Below are 21,621 nucleotides of genomic sequence, written 5' to 3'. Positions count from 1 at the left end.
AGCCTCTCCCACCTCTGTGGCAGCGCTAAGGATGTCTGACTGCCGGCCTTGGCCCGCTCCCCGTGATGATCGGGCCTAAGCCATCAGTTGGACATCCCCCGAGGACTCTCGGACTGCGAGAGGGTGCAGGCTGGGCTGAGGGACCCCCCTCCCTGAGTGCACGAATTTTGTGCACTGGGCCTCTAATATATCTTACCTAATAATAGACAAACATGTAAATTGACCATACCTCCGCTACGCCCACAGCCAATCAGAGTGAGTATGCAAATTAACCCAACAAATATGGAGGGTTAATTTGCATATGCAGGTGTGGAGCGGCCGGGAGGGGCGGGATGCCTGCTATGAGGGGGAGGGGGGCGGCGGAGGGAGCTACAGGAGCGGTGCTCCGGACAGAAGCGAGGACTTGCCAGCTCCCGGGCGGGCCAGGAGCGGGGATATGCCGGCTCCTGGGCAACTGGGAGTGAAGCCAGGGAAGGAAGGCCTATTCTTGCATGAATATCATGCAACAGGCTTCATATATATAATTAGACAAACATGTAAATTGACTGTACCTCTGCTACACCACCAGCCAATCAGGAGTGATATGCAAATTAACCCAACCAAGATGGCGGGTAAATTTGCATACATAGGCGGGGCAGGCAGCGCCAGGTCCTGCCCACAAAGTACTATTTCATCAGGGACCCGGGGAGGCAGGGCGGGCAGCACCAGGCCCCAGGGTCCTGGTCCATCGGGGGCCCAGGGAGGCGGGGCGGGCAGCCCCAGGCCCCGCACGCAAAGTCCCATTCCATTGGGGGCCCAGGGAGTCGAGGCAGGCAGCACGAGGCTTTTTAGGCTGCTGTATGGCATGAGGGAAGGCCCACATTTCCTGCTGTTTCTAGCAACACAATTGTCTATTTATTGTGCCTGACTTCTTCTGCCCCCTTACAAGGACTCTAAATTCCCTTGCGGGTTGATTTTTAATGATAGCTGTTCATGGGAATTACTTGAGGAGTGTGTGTGTGTGTGCGTGTGTGTGTGTGTGTGTGTGTGTGTGTGTGTTTGTGTGTGTAAAATATTCCAAACAAGTCTACCGTCTACCCCTTCAGAAATTAGTGTTCCAATTCTGTTCAATTTCCATAGATTCTGATTTTGCTGATTTGGAGAGTATCCAGCCAACAGTAAATTTTAAGTGTCCCTGAATGATTCTAACCTGTGGGTTAGAAGCCACTGCTTATGTTTATGCAAACACAAGAGCCAAATGTCCAGGTAAAATACAGAAATCTCAATTGTACAGCTCAATAAATGTTTACCTATGTCTACACCCAGGTAGCCACCATCCAGAATGTTCTGTTGAATCTTTCTCCATTAGCAATAAAGGCAGAACTAGCTACTTATATTGGAGAGAGGAAAAAGAGAAAACAAAGGAGAATGTGTGGGAATATGTAATAATACCTCAAAACAGTACCTCCCAATAATTTTATTTACCAGATTATAGGCTCTTACTCATCTGTGTTGTACTTACTGGCAGTCGGACATCCCCGAGGGGTCCCAGATTGGAGAGGGTGCAGGCCTGGCTAAGGGACCCCGCCCCCCGCCGTGCACAAATTTTGTGCACCAGGCTACTAATATATATATATATATATGTATATATATATATATATATATATATATATATATATATATATATACATATATATATATATATCACTTTGATAGCAATCTTGTTGAAACATATGCACTCACTCTAATTTGTTTTATGAACATCCATTAGCCTCAGCGGGTGGAAGAGGCCATTTTAAATGGTAGGTATAATAAAATGCTAAGGAAGAAGTGGAAAAATGGCGGCGGAATAGAAAGACGTGTCCCGAGCCTTGTCCCGGAGCAGATAGAAAGAACAGCTGAGGGTCACATGGGGAGTGTCTGTTGGAGAGTTAAGGGACAGCTATACTCCAGGAGAAGGTGGGGGACTGCTGGACAGGGGTCCCCTGACAGGGCAGCCCCCACTGCTGCCGGGTTCCCTCCTGGAGCCACCGGCTCAGATGCGGAGATCACGCCATAATGAAGGGGAAAGTGGATGTTATTGGAAACCTGAGAATCCACAACTGCAGCACCCACCAAACAGCTGCGAACCCCAGAGCACCAGTCCCCAACTGGCGCAAACACGCGGATTCAGAGGAGCTCTACACTCCACCACGGAAAGGTCAGATTTCGCCTGGGATAAGGTGAGGTCTCTGGTCCCGGCGGGAGAGAGGAATGCACACACTGCAGGAGCTGGAGGAACGGGGGAAGTCTGCGCCTAGAAAAATCCGTGGCTATTGGGGCTGGCGTGATCCCTGAATGTGGAATGGGGTCCTCAGAGCTGCTAACAGAAGGGATCTCTAAAAAGCAACCCATTTTGATCTGACACAGAAGGACAGCCTAAAAATTTTGGGAGTGTGCCGGCTGCTTGGACACAAGGGGGAAAAGGGGATTGCACAGGCTTACGTGCAGACCCAGAGTTCGCACACTCGCGCTTTCTCCTCTTTGAATCCTTGCTTCTGATTACTGAGCCCCAATACATAGGATCACCCAGTAGGGGACACCCTAGGAGACTGCAGGGGAAAGTTGTTTTTCTGGAACCTGGGGATCAGAGCAGGGAGTGACCATCAGAGAACCAGCTCTGGGGCAGCCCCTCCCACAAACTGGTATTGAGTGCCATAGGGAAAGCAGGATCTAAAGCAGAGGCTAGAGAGGACCCATAGACCCGGAAGTCAACCCAGAAACACTGCCACCCAGGGGCTGAATCACAAATTGACTCTTGTGTAATCACAAATTAAGGAATACAAGAAAGTAAGACACACTGCCTGCTTAAAAATCAGGACTGGCTTACAACACTGAGGAGCAGTGGAACGCAGGGAACTGCAATATTGTCCTGACTGGGAAATAGGTGTGCCAAACAGAACAACAGAGGAAGTGAATGACCTTCACTACTGCACATTTTATTTTTATTTATTTTATTTTTATTTATTTATTTTATTTTTCATCTTTTACTTAAGAAACTAATTTTTTTCTTTTTTCCTCACTTGATTTTACTTTTTTAATTATTACATTTTTATTTTCAATCAGTATTATTACTACTACTATTTTACCTTTTTTTTAAAAAAAAGTGTCATTTTATTTTCTCTTTATTTGACTTTGAGATTAGTGTTCTACATTCTATTGTCATCTTTCCTTTAGCATCATTCTACTCTATCTCAACTCTACCTTTATGCCATCACTCTCTTCCCAACTTTTGCCCTTTTGTTGTCCTGTTTCTCTTACCCTTTTCCTGCTTTAGATTTTCCCTATTCTTTCTTTTTACCCCCTGTTAAAATTTCACCATACTTATATATCTAATTTCCAATCCCCTACTCCAAGTTCATACACACCTCTCTTCTCTGTCTTCACTATCCAAAAAATTGTTTTTCTCTCTGTCCTTTTGTTGTTGTTTGCTTGAATGTTGATTATATCGATTTCTTTATGCTTGTTTGTGAGATTGTTTTGCTTATTTTTTGTTTTTTGTTTTTTGTTTGCTTTGTTTTTGTTTGTTTTTTTGCATCTGTTTTTCCTCGCCTCGCTTGATATTAATTGTTGTTTGTAGTTTGTATTCATCACCAGGTACTTGTTGCTGGCATTTGCTGGGATTAGTGGCTGTTTATTGGAGTTTTCCCCCTATATATATAGTTTGTTCCCCTTTTCTTTCTTATTCCTTTCTTTTCTCTCTTACTTTATTTTTTCCTTTTCCCAATTTCATTTTGGCACTCCTTTCTTTTTTTTTCTCTTCTTCTTTCTCTCCTATCCCCTAATTTGCCTTTCTCTGGTGGTCACCTTTATTTGGGGTTATTAATATCGTGAATACATTTCTGTTCAGTGCTTTGTGTGTGGTACCTGGTTGTGCTGTATTTTGTGCCTTTAAATAAATGCAGGAGAGAGAGAACTACATAACCAGGCACCTGGAGAAGAGAGACCGTGGGAGACAAAAAACAGCCCGCATATGAAAGAAAATCAGGCATCACCAGAAAAGGAAGTAAACAAAATGGAGTCAAGCAACCTGTCAGAGAAAGAATTCAGAGAAATGGTCATAAGGTGGCTGAAAAGAATGGAAGACAAATTCGACAATATGAGTAAGAACCAAGAGGAAATGAAGAAGAACCAAGGAGAAATGAAAAATGGCATTGCTGCTATAAAGAACTCAATAGAAAGCATCAAGAGTAGACTAGAAGAAGCAGAGGACCGCATCAGTGAGCTAGAAGACAAGGTAGGAAAAAATAGCCAAGTAGAGCAGCTTCTAGAAAAAAAAAATTAAAAAGCAGGAGGAGAGCCTAAGGGAACTTTGGGACAACACGAAACAAAACAACATCCACATAATGGGAGTTACAGAAGGAGAGGAAACTGAGCAAGGAATAGAAAACTTGTTTGAAGAAATAATAACAGAAAACTTCCCTGATATAGGGAAGAAAAAAAACCACACAAATCCAAGAAGCACACAGAGTCCCAAGCAAAATGAACCCCAAAAGACTGACACAAAGGCACATTATAATTAAATTGGCAAACACCAATGACAAAGTAAGAATCTTAAAAGCAGCCAGAGAGAGACAGAAAGTTACCTACAAAGGAACCCCCGTCAGACTAGCAACTGATTTCTCAACAGAAACTCATCAGGCCAGAAGGAAATGGAATGAAATATATAAAGTCATGCAAAGGAAGGGTCTGAATTCAAGAATACTGTACCCAGCAAGATAATCAATGAAAATTGAAGGTGAAATCAGGAGCTTCACAGACAAAAAAAGGACTAAGGGAATTTATTACCACCAAACCAGCAATGCAAGAAATGCTAAAAGGTCTGCTGTAAAAAAAAAAAAAAAATGAAATAGGAAGCAAAGAAGGAACACAGGGGTAAAGAATAAAAATGGCAACAAATAAGTACCTATCAATAATAACTTTAAATGTAAATGGATTAAATGCCCCAATCAAAAGACATAGGGTAACGGATTGGATAAGAAAACACGACCCATATATCTGCTGTCTACAAGAAACCAACCTCAGAAAAAAAGACGCACACAGACTGAGGGTGAAGGGATGGAAAAAGGTTTTCCAGGCAAATGGAACTGAAAAAAAAGCTGGGGTAGCAATACTTATATCTGACAAATTAGATCTCAAAGTGAAGGACATAACAAGAGATAAGGAAGGCCACTTCATAATACTAAAGGGAGCAATCCAACAACTGGAGCAATCCAGAAGAAATAACTCTGGTAATCATATATGCACCCAATACAGGAGCACCCAAATACATAAAAAAAACTCCTGGAGAATATCAAGGGAGAGATTGACAGCAATACAATCATAGTAGGAGACTTTAATACCCCACTATCACCATTGGACAAATCCTCTAAACAAAAAATCAGCAAAGAAACATCAATCCTAAATGACACACTAGAACAGATGGAATTAATTGACATCTTCAGAACATTTCACCCCAAAGCCACAGAATATACATTTTTCTCAAGTGCACATGGGTCATTTTCAAAGATAGACCATATGTTGGGTCATAGGCAAAGTCTCTTCAAATTCAAGAAGATAGAAATCATATCAAGCATCTTCTCAGATCACAATGGCATAAAACTGGAAATCAACTACGATAAAAACAATCCAAAAAAACCAAACACCTCGTAACTAAACAGCATGCTATTAAACAATGACTGGGTTACCAGAGAGATAAAGGAAGAAATAAAAAATATCATGGCAACAAATGACAATGAAAACACAACAATCCAAAATCTATGGGACACAGTGAAAGCAGTCTTGAGAGGGAAGTTCATAGCTCTACAAGCCTACTGCAAAAAACAAGAAACAATGGTAATAAATTACCTAACCCTACAACTCAAAGCGTTAGAAAGAGAGCAACAAGAAAAGACCAGTGTAAGCAGTAGGAAGGAAATAATAAAGATCAGAGCGGAGATAAACGACATTGAAACCAAAAAACAAACAAAAAAAAATACAAAAGATCAACAAAACCAAGAGCTAGTTCTTTGAAAGGATAAACAAGATTAATGAACCTCTAGCCAGACTCACCAAGAAGCAAAGAGAAGAGGACCCAAATAAACAAAATCAGAAATGAAAGAATTGAAATAACAATAGACCCCACCTAAATACAAAGGATTGTTAAAAAATACTATGAAACACTCTATTCCAACAAACTGGACAACCTGGAGGAAATGGACATATTCCTAGAAAAATACAACCTTCCAAAACTCAATCAGGAAGAATCTAAACATCTCAATAGGCCAATAACTATGGACGAAATTGAAGCAGTCATCAAAAGGCTTCCAGCAAACAAAAGCCCGGGGCCAGATGGCTTCACAGGGGAGTTATACCAAACATTCAAGGAAGAACTAAAACCTATTCTCCTCAGACTGTTCCAAAAAATTCAAGAGGAAGGAACACTTCCAAGCTCCTTCTTTGAAGCCAGTATCACCCTAATACCAAAACCAGATAAAGACAACACAATGAAGGAGAATTGCAGGCCAATATCCCTCATGAATGTAGATGCCAAAATCCTCAACAAAATTCTAGCAAATCGGATCCAGCAGTACATCAGAAAGATCATACACCATGATCAAGCAGGATTTATCCCAGGAATGCAAGGATGGTACAATATCCACAAATCAATAAACGTGATACGTCACATAAACAAATTGAGAGATAAAAATCACATAGTCATATCAATTGATGCAGAAAAAGCATTTGACAAAATCCAACACCCTTTCTTGATAAAAACTCTCAACAAGGTGGGAATAGAAGGATCATACCTCAACATAATAAAAGCTATATATGATAAACCCACAGCTAACATCATACTCTATGGGCAAAAACTAAAGCCATTTCCCCTAAGAACAGGAACAAGACAGGGATGCCCTCTCGCACCACTCCTGTTCAACATAGTACTGCAAGTACTAGCCATTGCTATCAGACAAGAAGAAGAAATAAAAGGCATCCAAATTGGAAAAGAAGTAAAGCTGTCCTTATTTGCAGATGACATGATATTGTACATAAAAAAAACAGAAAGACTCCATCAAAAAACTAATAAACTTGCCAGAACCGGTTTGGCTCAGTGGATAGAGCGTCAGCCTGCGGACTGAAGCATCCCGGGTTCGATTCCGGTCAAGGGCATGTAACTTGGTTGCGGGCACATCCCCAGTAGGAGGTGTGCAAGAGGCAGCTGATCGATGTTTCTCTCTCATCGATGTTTCTGACTATCCCTCTTCCTTCCTCTCTGTAAAAAATCAATAAAATATAAAAAAAAAACTAATAAACTTAATAAATGAATTCAGCAATGTAGCAGGATACAAAATTAACACCAAGAAATCTACGGCATTTCTATACACCAATAGTGAGCTTACAGAAAGAGAGACTAAAAAAAGCAATCCCATTTACCATCATACCAAAAAAATTAAGATACCTAGGAATAAACTTAACTAAGGAGGTAAAAGCCCTATATGCGGAAAACTACAGGACACTGAAAAAAGAGATAGAGGAAGACATAAACAGATGGAAGAACATACCATGTTCCTGGATTGGGAGAATCAACATCATTAAAATGTCCATACTACCCAAAGCAATCTATAGATTCAATGCAATCACCATTAAAATACCAATGGCATATTTCACAGACCTAGAAAGAACTCTCCAAAAATTCATCTAGAATTAAAAAAGACCCTGAATAGCCACAGCAATCCTGAGAAAGAAGAACAAAGTAGGTGGGATCTCAATACCAGATTTCAAGCTGTATTACAAAGCCACTGTTCTCAAAACTGCCTGGTACTGGCACAAGAACAGACATATAGATCAATGGAATAGAATAGAGAACCCAGAAATTGAACCAAATCACTACGATCAATTAATATTTGACAAAGGAGGCATGAACATACAATGGAGTCAAGACAGTCTCTTCAATAAATGGTGTTGGGAAAATTGGACAGATACATGCAAAAAAAATGAAACTAGATCACCAACTTACACCATACACAAAAATAAACTCAATAAGGATCAAGGACTTAAACATACGACGAGAAACCATAAAAATACTAGAGGAATCCACAGGCAGAAAAATCTCTGACACATGCCGAAGCAATTTCTTCACTGATATTGCTCCTAGGACAATGGAAACTAAAGAGAAAATAAACAAATGGGACTACATCAAAATAAAAAGCTTTTGCACAGCAAAGGAGACCATCAATAAAACAACAAGAAAGCCCACTGCATGGGAGAACATATTTGCCAATGATATCAACGATAAGGGTTTAATTTCCAACATTTACAGGGAACTCATGCAGCTTAACAAAAAGAAGATAAAAAACCCAATCAAAAAAATGGGCAACTGATCTAAATAGACACTTTATGAAAGAAGACAGAAGGAAGGCCAAGAGACATATGAAAACCTGCTCAAAATCACTAATCATCAGAGAGATGCAAATCAAAACAACGATGCGGTACCATCTCACCCCTGTCAGAATGGCTATTATCAACAAGTCAACAAATGACAAGTGCTGGTGAGGATGCAGAGAAAAAGGAACCCTCGTGCACTGCTTGTGGGATTGCAGACTGGTGCAGCCACTGTGGAGAACAGTATGGAGTTTCCTCAAAAAACTAAAAATGGAGGGAATAATGGCGGCGGAATAGACAGACGTGTTCCGAGCCTTGTCAGGAGCAGAAAGAAAGAACAGCTGAGGGTCGCACAAGGAGTGTTTGTTGGCTGGTTGGGAGACAGCTGAATTCCAGAAGGAGGTGGGGGACTGCTGAACGGGGTTCCCCTGACCTGGCAGCACCAACTGTGGCTGGGTCCCCTCCCGGAGCTGCGGGCTTGGACGCGGAGTCTGCGCCATCTTGATCCGGAAAGTGGAGCTTATCTGAAGCCTGAGAATCCACAACGGCGGCACCCCAGGAACAGCTGCGAGCCCCAGAACAACGCTCCCCAACTGGCGCAAGCACACGGGTTCAGAGGAGCTCTACACTCCACCACGGAAAGGTCAGATTTCGCCTGGGATAAGGCCGGTGACGAGTGCCACAGAGAAAGAAGGCTCTAACACTGCCTAGAGAGGCCATAGATAGACCCGGAAGTTAATCCAGAAACACTGCCACCCAGGGGCTGAATCACAAATCGACTCTTGTGTAATCAAAAATAAAGGAATACGAGAAATTAAGACACACCGCCTGCTTAAAATCAGGACTGGCTTACAACACCGAAGAGCAGTGGATCGCAGGGAACTGCAATACTGTCTGGACTGAGAAACAGGCATGCCAAACAGAAAAACAGAGGAAGTGAATGACCTTCACTACTTCACATTTTATTTTTACCTTTTATTTTTTTATTTTTTTTATTTTTTTTATTTTCATTTTTTGCATCTTTTAATCAAGAAACTTTTTTTTTCTTTTTTCATCACTTGATTTTACCTTTTTAATGATTACATTTTTATTTTCAATCCGTATTATTACTACTGCTATTTTATCTTTTTTTTTTTTTTTAAAGTGTCATTTTATTTTCTCTTCATTTTATTTTGGGATTAGGGTTCTACATTCTATTTTTATCTTTCCTTTAGCATCGTTTTACTCTATCTCAACTCTACCTTTAGGCCATCACTCTCTTCCTAACCTCCCCCTTTTCAGTGTCCTGTTTATATTACCCTTTTACTGCTTTAGATTTTCCCTATTCTTTCTGTTTACCCCTTGTTAAAATTTCACCCTACTTACATATCTAATCTCCAATCCTCTGCTCCAAGTCCACATACACCTCTCCCTTCGCTGTCTGAGCTATCCATAAACTTGTCCTTCTCTCTGTCCTTTTGTTGTCGTTTGCTTGAATGTAGATTATATCCAATTTTTATGCTTTTTTGTGAGATTGTTTTGCTTATTCTTCTTTTGTTTATTTTTTTGTTTTTTTTGTGCTTCAGCTTTCCCTTGCCTCACTCCATATTAGTTGGTGTGGTAGTTTGTACTAATCCCCAGGCACTTGTTGCTGGCATTTTCTGGGATTAGTGATTGTTCTATTGGAGTTTTATCCCCAATATATATAGTCTGTTCCCCTTTCTCTCTTAGTCACTTTCTTGTCTCTCTTACTTTTTTTTTTTCTCTTTACTTTCCCTTTTCCCAATTTCATTTTCACACTCCTTTTTTCTTTCTTTCTTTCTTTCTTTCTTTCTTTCTTTCTTTCTTTCTTTCTTTCTTTCTTTCCTTTTTCCTCTTCTTCTTTCTCTCCTATCACCTAATTTGCCTTTCTTTGGTGGTCACCTTTATTGGAGGTTATTAATCTCGTGAATACATTCCTGTTCAGTGCCTTGTGAGTTGTACCTGGTAGTGCTGTATTTTGTGCCTTTAAATCAACCCAGGAGAGAGAGAACTACATAACCAGACACCCAGAGAAGAGAGACCATGGGGAGACAAAGAAGCAGCCCGCATATGAAAGAAAAGCAGGCATCACCAGAAAAGGAAGTAAACGAAATGGAGGCAAGCAACCTTCCAGAAAAAGAATTCAGAGAAATGGTCATAAGGTGGCTGAAAAGAATGGAAGACAAATTCGACAATATGAGCAAGAACCAAGAGGAAATGAAGAAGAACCAAGAAGAAATGAAAAATGACATCGCTGCTGTAAAGAACTCAATAGAAAGCATCAAGAGTAGACTAGAAGAAGCAGAGGACCGCATCAGTGAGCTAGAAGACAAGATGGAAAAAAATACCCAAGAAAAGCAACTTCTAGAAAAAAAAATTAAAAGGCAGGAGGAGAGTCTAAGGGAACTTTGGGACAACACGAAACAAAACAACATCCGCATAATAGGGGTTCCAGAAGGAAAGGAAGCTGAGCAAGGAATAGAAAACCTCTTTGAAGAAATAATGACAGAAAATTTCCCAGATATAGGGAAGAAAAAACACACACAAATCCAAGAAGCTCACAGAGTCCCAAGCAAAATGAACCCCAAAAGACCGACGCCAAGGCACATTATAATTAAATTGGCAAACACCAACGACAAAGTAAGAATCTTAAAAGCAGCAAGAGAGAGACAGAAAGTTACATACAAAGGAACCCCCATCAGACTAGCAACTGATTTCTCAACAGAAACTCATCAGGCCAGAAGGGAATGGAATGAAATATACAAAGTCATGCAAAGGAAGGGTCTGAATCCAAGAATACTGTACCCAGCAAGGCTGTCAATCAAAATTGAAGGTGAAATCAGGAGCTTCACAGACAAAAAAGGACTAAGGGAATTTATTACCACCAAACCAGCAATGCAAGAAATGCTAAAGGGTCTGCTGTAAAAAAAAAAAGAAAGAAAGAAAGAAACAGGAAGCGAAGAAGTAACACAGGGGTAAAGAATAGGAATGGCGACAAATAAGTACCTATCAATAATAACTTTAAATGTAAATGGATTAAATGCCCCAATCAAAAGACATAGGGTAACGGATTGGATAAGAAAACACGACCCATATATCTGTTGTCTACAAGAAACCCACCTCAGAAAAAAAGACGCACACAGACTGAGGGTGAAGGGATGGAAAAAGGTTTTCCAGGCAAATGGAACTGAAAAAAAAGCTGGGGTAGCAATACTTATTTCTGACAAATTAGATCTCAAACTGAAGGACATAACAAGAGATAAGGAAGGCCATTTCATAATACTAAAGGGAGCAATCCAACAAGAAGAAATAACTCTGGTAAACATATATGCACCCAATACAGGAGCACCCAAATACATAAAAAAACTCCTGGAGGATATCAAGGGAGAGATTGACAGCAATACAATCATAGTAGGGGACTTTAATACCCCACTATCACCACTGGACAAATCCTCTAAACAAACATCAGCAAAGAAACATCAATCCTAAATCACTCACTAGACCAGATGGAATTAATTGACATCTTCAGAACATTTCACCCCAAAGCCACAGAATATACATTCTTCTCAAGCGCACATGGGTCATTTTCAAAGATAGACCATATGTTGGGACATAGGCAAAGTCTCTTCAAATTCAAGAAGATAGAAATCATATCAAGCATCTTCTCAGACCACAGTGGCATAAAACTGGAAATCAACTACAATAAAAACAACCCAAAGAAATCAAACACATGGAGACTAAACAGCATGCTATTAAACCATGACTGGGTTACCAGAGAGATCAAAGAAGAAATAAAAAACATCATGACAACAAATGACAATGAAAACACTACAATCCAAAATCTATGGGACACAGCGAAAGCAGTCCTGAGAGGGAAGTTCATAGCTCTACAAGCCTACTGCAAAAAACAAGAAACAGGGGTAATAAATTACCTAACCCAACAACTCAAAGAGTTAGAAAAAGAGCAACAAGAAAAGCCCAGTGTAAGCAGAAGGAAGGAAATAATAAAGATCAGAGCACAGATAAACGACATAGAGACCAAAGAAACAATACAAAAGATCAACAAAACCAAGAGCTGGTTCTTTGAAAGGATAAACAAGATTGATGAACCTCTAGCCAGGCTCACCAAGAAGCAAAGAGAGAGGACCCAAATAAACAAGATCAGAAATGAAAGAGGTGAAATAACAACAGATCCCGCCGAAATACAAAGGATTGTTAAAAAATACAATGAACAACTCTATTCCAACAAACTGGACAACCTGGAGGAAATGGACATATTCCTAGAAAAATATAACCTTCCAAAACTCAGTCAGGAAGAATCTAAACATCTCAACATGCCAGTAACTATGGAAGAAATTGAAGCAGTCATCAAAGAGCTTCCGGCAAACAAAAGCCCGGGGCCAGACGGCTTCACAGGGGAGTTATACCAAACATTCAAGGAAGAACTAAAACCTATCCTCCTCAGACTATTCCAAAAAATTCAAGAGGAAGGAACACTTCCAAGCTCCTTCTATGAAGCCAGCATCACCCTAATACCAAAACCAGATAAAGACAACACAATGAAGGAGAATTACAGGCCAATATCCCTCATGAATGTAGATGCCAAAATCCTCAATAAAATTCTAGCAAATAGGATCCAGCAGTACATCAGAAAGATCATACACCATGACCAAGTAGGGTTTATCCCAGGAATGCAAGGATGGTTCAATATCCGCAAATCAATAAATGTGATACATCACATAAACAAATTGAGAGATAAAAATCACATAGTCATATCAATTGATGCAGAAAAAGCATTTGACAAAATCCAACACCCTTTCTTGATAAAAACTCTCAACAAGGTGGGAATAGAAGGATCATACCTCAACATAATAAAAGCTATATATGATAAACCCACAGCTAACATCATACTCAATGGGCAAAAACTAAAACCATTTCCCCTAAGAACAGGAACAAGACAGGGATGCCCACTCTCACCACTCCTGTTTGACATAGTACTGGAAGTATTAGCCACTGCAATTAGACAAGAAGAAGAAATAAAAGGCATCCAAATTGGAAAAGAAGAAGTAAAGCTGTCCTTATTTGCAGATGACATGATATTGTACATAAAAAACCCGAAAGACTCCATCAAAAAACTAACAGACTTAATAAATGAATTCGGCAATGTAGCAGGATACAAAATTAACACCAAGAAATCTATGGCATTTCTATACACCAACAATGAACTTACAGAAAGAGAGACTAAAAAAGCAATCCCATTTTCCATCGCACCAAAAAAATTAAGATACTTAGGAATAAACCTAACCAAGGAGGTAAAAGACCTATATGCGGAAAACTACAGGACACTGAAAAAAGAGATAGAGGAAGATGTAAACAGATGGAAGAACATACCATGTTCATGGATTGGTAGAATCAACATCATTAAAATGTCCATACTACCCAAAGCAATCTATAGATTCAATGCACTCCCCATTAAAATACCAACGGCGTATTTCACAGACCTAGAAAGAACTCTCCAAAAATTCATCTGGAATAAAAAAAGACCCCGAATAGCCACAGCAATCCTGAGAAAGAAGAATAAAGTAGGAGGGATCTCAATACCAGATTTCAAGCTGTATTACAAAGCCACTGTCCTCAAAACAGCCTGGTACTGGCACAAGAACAGACATATAGATCAATGGAACAGAATAGAGAATCCAGATATCGACCCAAACCAATATGCGCATTTAATATTTGACAAAGGAGGCATGAGCATACAATGGAGTCAAGACAGTCTCTTTAATAAATGGTGTTGGGAAAATTGGACAGATACATGCAAAAAAATGAAACTAGATCACCAACTTACACCATACACAAAAATAAACTCAAAATGGGTACAGGACTTAAATATAAGATGGGAAACCATAAAAATACTAGAGGAATCCACAGGCAGCAAAATCTCAGACATATGCCAAAAGAACTTTTTCAGTGATACTGCCCCTAGGGCAATGGAAGCCAAAGAGAAAATAAACAAATGGGACTACATCAAAATAAAAAGCTTTTGCACAGCAAAAGAAACCATCAACAAAACAACAAGAAACCCCACTGTATGGGAGAACATATTTGCAAATGGTATCACTGATAAAGGTTTAATTTCCAACATCTACAGGCAGCTTATACAACTTAATAAAAGGAAGATAAACTACCCAATAAAAAAAATGGGCAACGGACCTAAATAGAATCTTTTCGAAAGAAGACAGAAGGAAGGCCAAGAGACACATGAAAACATGCTCAAAGTCACTAATTATCCGAGAGATGCAAATCAAAACAACAATGCGATACCATCTCACACCTGTCAGAATGGCTATCATCAACAAATCAACAAACGACAAGTGTTGGCGAGGATGCGGAGAAAAAGGAACCCTCGTGCACTGCTGGTGGGAATGCAGACTGGTGCAGCCACTGTGGAGAACAGTATGGAGTTTCCTCAAAAAACTGAAAATGGAACTCCCATTTGACCCAGTAATCCCACTCCTAGGAATATATCCTAAGAAACCAGAAACACCAATCAGAAAGGATATATGCACCCCTATGTTCATAGCAGCACAATTTACAATAGCTAAGATTTGGAAACAGCCTAGGTGCCCATCAGCAGATGACTGGATCAGAAAACTATGGTACATCTACACAATGGAATACTATGCTGCCGTAAAAAAGAAGGAATTACTACCATTTGTAGGCACTTGGATGGAATTAGAGAACATTATGCTAAGTGAAATAAGCCAGTCAATGAAAGAAAAATACCACATGATCCCACTCATTTGGGGATAATGAAAAACATTATAAACTGATGAACAAAAAGATAGTTACAGAGGCAGTAAAGCATCAAACAGACTGTCAAATTACAGGGGTAAGGTTAGGGAGAGGTAGGGGAAATAAGAGATCAACCGAAGGACTTATATGCATGTATATAAGAGTAACCAACGGATGCAAAACATTGGGAGGTGAGGGCATGTATGGGAGTGGGGTGGGGGTGGGGGGCAATGGTAAGATATGTACACATATAATACCTTAATAAAAATTTGAAAAAAAAAAAGAAAAAAAACTAAAAATGGAACTCCCATTTGACCCAGTGATCCCACTTCTAGGAATATATCCCAAGAAACTAGAAACACCAATCAGAAAGGACATATGCACCCCTATGTTCATAGCAGCACAATTTACCATAGCTAAGATTTGGAAACAGCCTAAGTTCCCATCAGCAGATGAGTGGATTAAAAAACTGTGGTAAATCTACACAATGGAATACTATGCTGTGGTAAAAAAGGAGTTCTTACCATTTGCAACAACATGGATGGAGATGGAGAGCATTATGCTAAGTGAAATAAGCCAGGCAGAGAAAGATAAATATCACATAATCTCACTCATTTGTGGAATATAATGAACAACATAAACTGAGGAACAAAAATAGATCCAGAGACAGAGAAACATCAATCAGAACGTCAAACCTCAGGGAAGGTAGGGGAGGGTGGGGGTAAGGAGGAGAGATCAACCAAATGACTTACATGCATGCATGTAAGCCTAATCAATGGACACAGACAACAGGGGGGTGGGGGCATGAATGGGAGGTGGGGGGTAATGGGGGAATAAGGACACATATGTAATACCTTAATCAATAAAGAAATATTTTAAAAATAAAAAAATAAAATATAATGCTAGGGAACAAGGCAGATCTCAGAGCATGAACTTAGAAGTGTTTTCTCAGCTTTTGCCTACTAGTGGCCTAATCTCCATTCATACTTACATTGGCCATGAAGGGCAATTCAGAGAATTCAAATTATCATGTCTATAAATTCTGCTCCTTAAAAGACTGCTAGTTATTTGTGCATCTCCAAGAACTTACTTTTCAACCTTTGCTTCAGTACACTGTTTCAGACTGCAATTGGTGCCATTTAAATCTTTAGGAAGGTAGAAACAGGAAAAGGAAAACATTTTCCTCCTCCCTTCTTTCTATCTGATTCTATCAGATTACACTGATTAAATTCTTGGTTGACATAGCACTTACCTTTGTTTCTACTTCACCAATACAAGTTGGAAAATAAAATTTTAAAATGAAAGTATGTATAACGCTTTCCAAAGGTGAGTCCCAGGAAGGCAGCCGAGCTGGACACAGTGTAGGCCCACCAGCAGCCTGAGGAACAAAGTGATCCAAAAAGCAAGGAGAAGCAGAAGGCCATGGAATTTCTCAGCCAAAATTTCACAAGACAACTTCCCTAGCTTCCCAAGAGTTGTGAATTTACTGAAGATACAAGTCACTATAAAGAAAAAAATTTATTCTAATCCTGCATGTTAACTTAGACACTCCCTTTTTTTATTCCAAAATTCATTACTTTGCCCTTTTATGCCACAAATCCATTATAAAAATTAGTACAGATGGGGCAACCTGAGAGTCCACTTCTAGAACTTGGAAGAAGATCACCCTCTTCATGAGTAAGGAAAACAGAAATGAAGCCATTTGGCCCTAACCAGTTTGACTCAGTAGATAAGGTATTGGCCCCAGGACTAAAGGGTCCTGGGTTCTATTCTAGTCAAAGATACATACCTCAGTTGCAGGCTCCAGTTGGTCATGGAACATTTGGGAGGCAACCAATCCATGTGTCTCTCTCACATTGATGTTTCTCTCTATGTCTGTCTCTCCTCGTCCCTTCCACTCTCTCTAAAAACCAATGGGAAAATATCCTCGGATGAAGATTAACAAAAACAAGAAGAAGAAGAGGAGGAGGAGGAGGAGGAGGAGGAGGAGGAGGAGGAGGAGGGGGAGGGGGAGGGGGAGGGGGAGGGGGAGGGGGAGGGGGAGGGGGAGGGGGAGGGGGAGGGGGAGGGGGAGGGGGAGGGGGAGGAGGAGGAGGAGGAGGAGGAGGAGGAGGAGGAGGAGGAGGAGGAGGAGGAGGAGAAGGAGAAGGAGAAGGAGAAGGAGAAGGAGAAGGAGAAGGAAATGAAGCCATGTGCAGAAACAGCACACCCCAAGAAATGGGCTGAAAACAACCCCCAGCTAAAAAGATTTGGGGTGAAAACCCAAGAAGGTGACTGGATATCTCCTAGGAACAGCAATGTAACTTTTCCACAGCAAGCTTCTACAGAGCAACAAACTAGTTGATAAACTCACTGCTTGGCACACAGGGTCTCCATCAAAGATGACTATAATTAAGGAAGAAGCTTAAATCCCTTGCCATGTTGTGACATTCAGCCCAATTTCATTTTACTTATTCAATTCTGTACCAAAATTTTACCTCTTTTTGTGCTGATGTGCTGGGGTTTGCTTCATGAGGTTCACTCCATTCTCCTCCCTGCTTTAATAGAACTGTTCCAGATTTGCTCAAATTTTTCAGGTTGCAATAGGCCAAAACTTCCTCTGTTTCAGTGGTTCTCAACTTTGGTTGCATGTTAGAATCACCTGATGCTCTTTTAAAACATGGTAGCCAGGCTGTACCCCAGAACAAGTAGATCAGAATCTATGGGATGGGACGTGGGCATCAGCATTTTTTAAAGATCCTCAGGTCATTCCAGTGTACAGCCAAGACTGCGAATCACTGTTCAGTTATTTCTCTATATAGAAAAGCACTGCCTTTACCTTCCCCTGTGTCCTAGAACCAGCTTCCCAGAGCAGCTAGCTATCCTTTCTCCTTCCCTCCTGAAGGACCTTTGTGGTCTAGCCCAACACATGGCTTTTATCTGCTGTTCCTTAATCCCCAGCTAAAGTAACTCCCAACCCCTCTCCATTCTCCAAGGCAGTGAAATTATGCCAAAAAGTTAAAACTCATTTGTACTGCTATAGATGGCAGCCACTGCCGGCCACAGTAACTGCCTCAGAATCCCAATTGGTGTTTAAATGATCCTAAATGGATTTCCTTCTGACGTTTGTGTTAGCAGTATAACACAACTAAAGGTTTCTCCATTAAGCGACATTTCTAGAGAATTCTAGAATGCAGCCATCTCTAAGCCAGAAACAGAAACACAATTTGAGAAGACAGCAGAAGTTGACTTCTTAGCCAGGGCACTGATTATCTAGATCTCGCAAGGTGTTTTCAATACAATAGTATTTTTTAAAAAGCAAATTCTGCAGATACAACAGAAGGATGAACTTGTATATAGGTTCCCAGGCACTGAGATGCTTCTGACTGTAGATCCCTGAGGCAAATACATTTCTCACAGCAGGAAAGACAATGTGGAGATGACAAGTATGTAGTAAAGCACTCCCAGGTCTCCTGAGAAAGCCACAGCAGACATATTTGTCCATTCAATCACAAAACCAGGCCCTACAAGTCCATTAGAAACAGTCCTATTTGATGGGAACTGTGTGAACCCTTTAATGTAATATAAGCAACAACAACAAACAAACACTAAAAACCCCACCTGGGTTTAAATCCCAGCTTTGCTTCTTTCCAGCTGTGTGAACTCAGTTTTGCCTTAAATTATCAACAAATGGTGACTGTCTAGCAGCTCTCCCAGGGCTTGTGGCTAGTGCCTGGCATCTAACTTAGAAGCTCAATGGCTCTTGTTGCAGTCCAGGAGCTGCCTCCCCTTTTTCTCTCTTCATCTCACCTTCTGAACACTGTAGACAGCAATGAATTGTGTTTAGAGTTCTTGGCTAAGGATAACTGAAGAACTCAGCAGCTCACCTTGCTTAGAACCCAAATACCCTAAGGCTCCCTTTCATCTTCTGCCAGCTTCTTACTTTCAAGTCAGAAGCTCTTGAGGACAAATGCTGAGTACAGGAATCACTTTTTCAACTTTGCAAATAGACACTTATCTTGGGTCAATAGCACTGTATTACATTTGCTACGTTATAAACACCAGATTCATCTTAGAATGTGATTTGTCCTAAATTCTTTGTACTTATTGACAAAGCCATATTGTAAGACTCTACAATCTTTACCTCTGTGACGTGCTATTTTAAAAACTGGAGAACTGCCCTGGTCAATGTGGTTCAGTGGGCTGGGCATTGTCCCATGCACTAAAAGGTTGCTGGTTCACATGCCTGGTTTTCGGGCTAGATCCCTAGTATGTGTGTGTGTTTGGGGGGGGGGGGGGTGCGCGATAGGGAGAGTGGGGCATGCAGGAGGTAGCCGATGGATGTTTAGTTCTCTCACGTTCATGTTTTTTTCTCTCCCTCTCCCTTCCTGGCTCTCTAAAAATCAATTTTAAAATAAAAAATAAAAAAACACCTGGAAAACTTACATGCTTTGGTTGGAGTATACCACACACATACAGAATTTGAGATCAGAATGTTACAATGACCCTGTGATGGGCCTATACTTTTGCTGGGATAGCAGTGTTGTTTTGGATTGAACACATTCATTTTTTTCATTAGTGTTGAGAATAGAAATGTCAGCAGGACATATATTGAAGAAATATAGTAAAACAATAAAAAATAATCCATGAACTCCAGAAGCTGTGTATCCATTAGTTTAGAATGTGCTTTTCTTTTAAAGACACATTCCTTAAATTCTGCCCAAAAACAAAACAAAAAAAAAAACACGTGCTCGGAAGTTATGCTACGCTACTGAATGCTCTATATGAATAAAAATAGTAAAAAAAATTAATCAGTTTCGGTGATTAGCTGTTCATTGCTTATTTAACTGATCCAATCAAATATAGATCACATTGGCAGGTTCAAAGTCTTGTGTCTGTCTGGGCAGAATGCCAAGTAAAAACAGATGTTTAGTAAATGCTTTTGATCATGTTGAAGGTGGCTCTTTTGCAAAATCAATTGAAATATATTTGCCTTGTTATGACCGCAATTCCTCTTAAGCTAAATTTACCTTCAAGACTTCTCACTTTTACTCCCACTACTGTTTTTACCAGTGTAGAAATACTTCAAATTTTGTTTTCCTTCCAGGCTTTCACTGCTCATTTTATTTGCCATAGTTTCCCCCCTCCCCCTGAAGTGATTTTACTTTTATTTCCTTCACTTTAAGCCAATCGTGAAATTTCACAGTGATTCTGGGATGGAGGCAGAAAGAAGGCGATGTTAAGAATCCTAGGGCTGGCCCACATGGCCCAGGAAGGTGCAGGAGGGCAGGCCTCACTGGGGAAGCTGGAGGAGCACCCACTGCCATAGTCTTACTTCAGAGGCAGGAAAGTTTGCTCCCAGAAAGAATGTCCCTTTGCCCTCAAATCCATTTCATTCTTAGGTAGCCCAAATGGTAAAGAAGAATCAGTGAAGAACTGAGATTTCATTTTTTACAGTGTGACAACATCTCAAGGTCACATCCTCCTTCTGGAGCAGATTCCTTCTGTCACCCAGGGTGTGTGTGGGGGGTGGGGGGGGATGCTAAGGACACCGTGCACTGCCTTCTCTGGGGCTCCTGGAAGATGTTCCAGCTCCCACTAAGGCTGCCCTGCCCATGGTCCGTCATGGCCATTTCCTAGTTTCTCCTCCGACTTGGCAACGACTACCCACCCACCCCTACCCCCCACCCCACCCCACCCCACCCCACCCCGCTGGGTATCTTCCTCAAGGTTGCCAGAGCTCTAGCGGTGAGTCTGCAGTTCGGAAGTCCCACTGTTGCGTCATGATGATGACCAGCCCTGGGACGCGCTGGGGGGAGGGGTCAGGGGCGGGGGGAGGAAGGGGTGGGGCACAGAAACCACTTCTGAAAGCATGGGATCCCCGGACCCCTCTCCTTTAAGGACATGACCCTCCAAACAGGGCCCACCAAACGCCCCAGAATACACATTCAGAGGACACTTCATGGATCACAAAGCCAGTGTCATCAGATGCACCTCTACAGTCCCCGAGAGCCAAGAGCCAGCTCTGGAGGCCCTCGGTCTTTTGCCAATCCCCCAGCTCCGGGGTACCCGAGCCCCGCGCCCGCAGCACCCGCGGCGCCCCGCACGCACCCACGTCGCCCAGGAAGCAGCCGTCTGCAGTCCGGGACTCCATGCCGCTGGCTGTCACGCACCCCCAGCTCCGTATCCGGGTGACTCTGTGCTGGGGACAAGGGCCTCCTGCGGAGATGACCGTGAGCGTCGGGAGTTGTAGTTCCCTGGTCCTGCGGGCGCGCCTCGCGGGACTCGGGGCCAGCGCCACGTCGTGGTCATATGCGTTCAACTGCCGCCGCGCTCAGCTGGGCAAAACATATGCCCGTGTGCAAAATAGGTGTCCAAGAGCAAAACGTGTCCAGATGCTAAAACTCACTACCATGCTTTGCATTGCAAAGCTCCAGAGTTCTCCATGCTTTAAAGATGAACTTCCTGCTG

At 41.4% G+C, this 21,621-nt stretch overlaps 1 protein-coding gene across 5 annotated transcripts in view; it reads right to left on the bottom strand.

Moving 5' to 3' along the window:
- The window catches only part of ASB13 (ankyrin repeat and SOCS box containing 13), a 57,597-nt gene extending 36,203 nt beyond the window's left edge, over positions 1-21,394 (bottom strand). For all 5 annotated transcript variants that reach the window (XR_013961095.1, XR_013961096.1, XR_013961097.1 and 2 more), the window contains exon 1: positions 21,262-21,394. Coding sequence is in view for 2 of the 5 variants with exons in the window: in XM_080678163.1 (XP_080534289.1) it covers positions 21,262-21,304 (43 nt within the window). In the remaining 3 variants the exon portion in view is untranslated. The remainder of the gene's footprint in view (positions 1-21,261) is intronic.
- Positions 21,395-21,621: the final 227 nt, after the last annotated feature.

The sequence above is a fragment of the Plecotus auritus genome (genome assembly GCF_963455305.1).
Source record: "Plecotus auritus genome assembly, chromosome: 1".
NCBI classification, from domain to species: domain Eukaryota; kingdom Metazoa; phylum Chordata; class Mammalia; order Chiroptera; family Vespertilionidae; genus Plecotus; species Plecotus auritus.
Note: the sequence above shows the minus strand (reverse complement) of the source record. Positions and strands in the feature narration are given on the sequence as shown.